Raw genomic sequence first — 3,962 nt, 5'->3', positions numbered from 1 at the left:
AACAATGTTATCAATGTTTCCCAAAAATTTGGGAAACATTGATAACATTGCTTCCCAAATTTTTGTGATTTATATTTGTTCCATTTGGTTTTGATCATTTTATGTTCAATAATCTTTTAAAAATGTTTTAAAAAACTTAATGTTTATAAGAATTTTGATTTGCATGTATAAGATTAAAAACAGTCTAAAGTAATGATTTTAACAGAATTTTATTTTGTATAATTTAAAATTTGAATTAAAAAAGAAAAATATATTTTGCTAATTCTAAAATGGTAACAGCAAGTTGTTAACAGAAACAAAAAACATCCTGTCATTACACTTGTATAGAAGAAATTTGTTACCTATTAAAGTCATCATTAACATTTTTAACATTAACAAATTGAGTATAATTAAACTTTGTGAAAAGGTAACTTTTTTTTTGTCAAAGTAAGATAAAAGAAACCAATCACTGTTTAGTTTTGTATTACCATGGTGATTGCTTAAGTTGCTTTCATTAAATTAATTACTATTGGTTTCTCATTTTTAAATTAATCTCAAATTGTTTTTAGTATTACAGTAAGAATGGATTCATGTGATTTTGGAAAAAAGTTAAATGATACTTGTCATAAACTAAGTTATTGTAGAAAGATTGATTTAAAGAAATTTGATTGCTATAGAGAAGATGCCAGAGATGAATTTATTTGGAGATCTGGAATAACAGATGATAAAATTTTAACAATCTGCCTTCATCATGCAAAGATTTTTGGTACACACTTTGAAAAGAAGCACACCAAATGTTGTAATTTATTGGACAAGCATAAATCAAAAAGAAAAGCAATCAAAGGTAAATATTATTGATAAAAAATTATTGTAAAATCTTTTTTGAATAATGAAATTAAAATCTACTAGTTTATAAAAGTTTGAAAAAAAGCTGATCTGGTTATGCATTATATATTGAAATAAGTACAAATAATTTTCATATTGATAGGTAATTACTAAAATCAAATTGTTCTTTTCATTTCAGGGAGTCATGTAATAACATTAGACATGGCAAAACAATTAAGAATTAATTTTCCAAATGTTGTGCCTGGATATCAACTTTGTCGGAGCTGCTTTGATGCTATAATAAGTAAATTTCATGAACAAGATAATTGTGAACTTGAAGAATCTGTTTCATGTGGTACTTCTGAAAAGTCACGAGAGGCATTAAATGTTAGTTTGGAAACAATAGGAGTATCCCCCATAAAACTACATAGCATTCCAAAGCATCAACGGTTATCTGTTGCTAAAAGTAAAGTTATAAAAACAATGTCAAAGTATGAAGAGCATATTTCAAAAGTATATAATGTTAGGGAAGAAGAACTGAAACATAAAATTCCTCATACTAAAATTATTGACAAAAGTAAATGCGATGATCTAGACAAACTAACAGCAGAAATAAAAGAAAAGTTAATTGTTTCTGACCAAAAAACTAAAATTCAGTTGTTAACATTTACACCTGAGTCTTGGTCAAGAAATTTTGCTGCAAGATATTTCAACGTCACTATATACCAAATTAAAGAAGCGCGCAAACTAAAGAAAATAAGTGGGATTTTTTCAGTTCCAGGCACTAAGAAAGGAAAAATATTTTCAGAAATAACATTAAATAGAGTCAACAATGTATACCATGATGACGAATTTACTAGACAAATGCCTGGTAAAAAAGATTACGTAAGTATTGGTAGAAAACAACACATGCAAAAGCGCCTTATTTTATGTAATCTTAAAGAACTTTATGTTTCTTTTAAAACTAAATATCCTCAAGAAGTTATTGGATTTTCTAAGTTTTGCAGTTTAAGACCAAAATGGTGTATAACTGTTGGAGCATCAGGCACTCATTCCGTTTGTGTATGTACCCTCCATCAGAATGCAATACTCTTGACCAATGCTATACAAATAAAATGTACTTACAAAGATCTGATGACAAAAGTTGTTTGTGATGTGACAAGTAATGAGTACATGGTTCATCGATGTCCGAACTGTCCAGGTATAGTTTCTTTAAAGAAGTTTCTGGATGCACAACTAATTGACAATGACGAGGAGGTGTCATTCAATCAGTGGCAGAAAACAGACAGAACAACATTGATCTATCAGACAACAACAATGGAAGAATACAAATTGATATTATCAGAGGCAATAAACAAGTTAACAGCTCATTCCTACATTGCAAAATGTCAAGCAAGATATCTAAAGCAACAAAAGGAAAATTTAGCAAAAGATTGCTGTATTGTCTTAGGTGACTTTGCAGAAAACTTCACTTTTGTGATTCAAGATGAAATCCAAAGTTACCATTGGTGCAAAAGTCAATGCACATTGCACCCTGTTGCCCTCTATTTATTAAACGAAAATGACCAACTTGAAGAAAAATCGTTTTGCTTCATGTCAGAAGATAATGAGCATGACACTGGTTTTGTGTATGAAGTTCAAACACAAATAGTTAACTATTTAAAAGAATATCATCCTAAAATTTCAAAGATTCTTTATTTTTCTGATGGTTGTGCTGCACAGTATAAAAATCACAAAAACCTTTACAATATTTGTCTCCATAAAAATGATTTTGACATTGATGCAGAGTGGACATTTTTTGCTACAAGCCATGGTAAATCACCATGTGATGGTATTGGCGGCACCGTAAAACGATTAACTACAAATGCAAGTCTACAAAGGCCCATAAATGACCAGATATTGAATTGTAACAAAATGTTTGACTACTGTACTAACAATATTAAAGGGATTATTTTTTTCAAGATTGAAAAAGAAAGACTGACAGAATTGCGCACCACTTTGAAAACACGTTTTGAGCTAAGTAGAACAATTCCTGGAACTAGGAGCTATCATCAATTTAAACCAGAATCTATAGATACTATTAGCTTTAAACGAACAAGTGAAGATGTTCATATAACAGGCATTTTTTCTTTTTCTGGAATTCAAAGTTCTCAAAATGATCAGCAAATTAACATTGATGCCTTGAAATTGGGTGAATTCATTATGTGTAAATATGATGCATTTGATTGGATTGGTATGATCAATGAAATTGATAATATAGAACAAGATGTTATGGTAACGTTAATGCACCCGCACAGTCCTTTTAATAAACTTTTCTGGCCATCTAGAGTAGATGAGTGTTGGGTGCCAATTATCAACATAACTTGTATAATTGATGCACCTGTAACAACAAATGGACGTTTTTATACTTTGACCGTCGATGCATCTAAGCTAATCTTAACATTATCTTGACTTTCTTTTTTTTTGTATTTTATTTTGTAAATAATGAAGTAAAACGGAACAAGTATAAAGCAATAAAAATTTTTGAATACAATATTTTCAAAGTTATCTTAAATTTAAAACACATTTATGTGTTTTAAAAAAAAAAATAATTTTTTTTGAGAAAAAAAGTGGGGCATGGTCCCAGGTGCCCCAGCCCCATGGACCATCTGGTCATCTGACCTGAAACAATTTTAACGCATGTTCACTAGGACTACACAAATGCTGAAAGTTTCAGAGCTGCAGCTTGTCTGGAAGATAGTGAAAAATCCATCTCAAGATTCTGCTCAAAAAAGTGGGGCACATGCCCCCAGCCCCCTCCCCTAGTGTCTTGGGCCCTTTTTTAACTTTAAAATGCTCGTTTATCAACACTATATAAATACAGAAATTTTCATAGCTCTAGCTAGTCTGAATAGTAGTGGAAAATGTATTGCAAGATTTCGCTACAAAAAGGTGGGGCCTGTGCCCCGTTATTCATATTTGGAAATCCATATACTTGCAGATTAAAACTCTTATGTTTTCTGAAAGATCATAAAATTTAGAATAATGTGTAAAAAATTTTTTTTTGATATCATCAAGGCCACATGGGTTTCTTGAGCATCAAAATCAGGTATATAAAAAATTGCCTAAATTTATTTAAATTGATAATTACAGGTACTTAAAAATATTTTTTTATATTT

At 30.1% G+C, this 3,962-nt stretch overlaps 1 protein-coding gene across 1 annotated transcript; it reads left to right on the top strand.

Moving 5' to 3' along the window:
* The first annotated feature begins 451 nt into the window (after positions 1-451).
* Positions 452-3,365, top strand: LOC136090578 (uncharacterized). Its single transcript, XM_065817372.1, has 2 exons — positions 452-823; positions 1,004-3,365. The coding sequence occupies exons 1-2, from the start codon at positions 562-564 to the stop codon at positions 3,253-3,255; spliced, it is 2,514 nt and encodes an 837-aa protein (XP_065673444.1). The 5' UTR covers positions 452-561; the 3' UTR covers positions 3,256-3,365.
* The last annotated feature ends 597 nt before the right edge of the window (positions 3,366-3,962 follow it).

The sequence above is a fragment of the Hydra vulgaris genome, chromosome 14 (assembly GCF_038396675.1).
Source record: "Hydra vulgaris chromosome 14, alternate assembly HydraT2T_AEP".
Lineage (NCBI taxonomy): Eukaryota > Metazoa > Cnidaria > Hydrozoa > Anthoathecata > Hydridae > Hydra > Hydra vulgaris.
This window is presented reverse-complemented; position numbering and strand designations above follow the sequence as displayed.

Excerpts from the sequence above, each read along its gene's own strand:
- LOC136090578 (XM_065817372.1), top strand. The coding sequence starts at position 562 with ATGGATTCATGTGATTTTGGAAAAAAGTTAAATGATACTTGTCATAAA. Across the intron at positions 824-1,003 it reads AAAAAGAAAAGCAATCAAAG|GGAGTCATGTAATAACATTA; the intron begins GTAAATATTATT and ends TTTTCATTTCAG.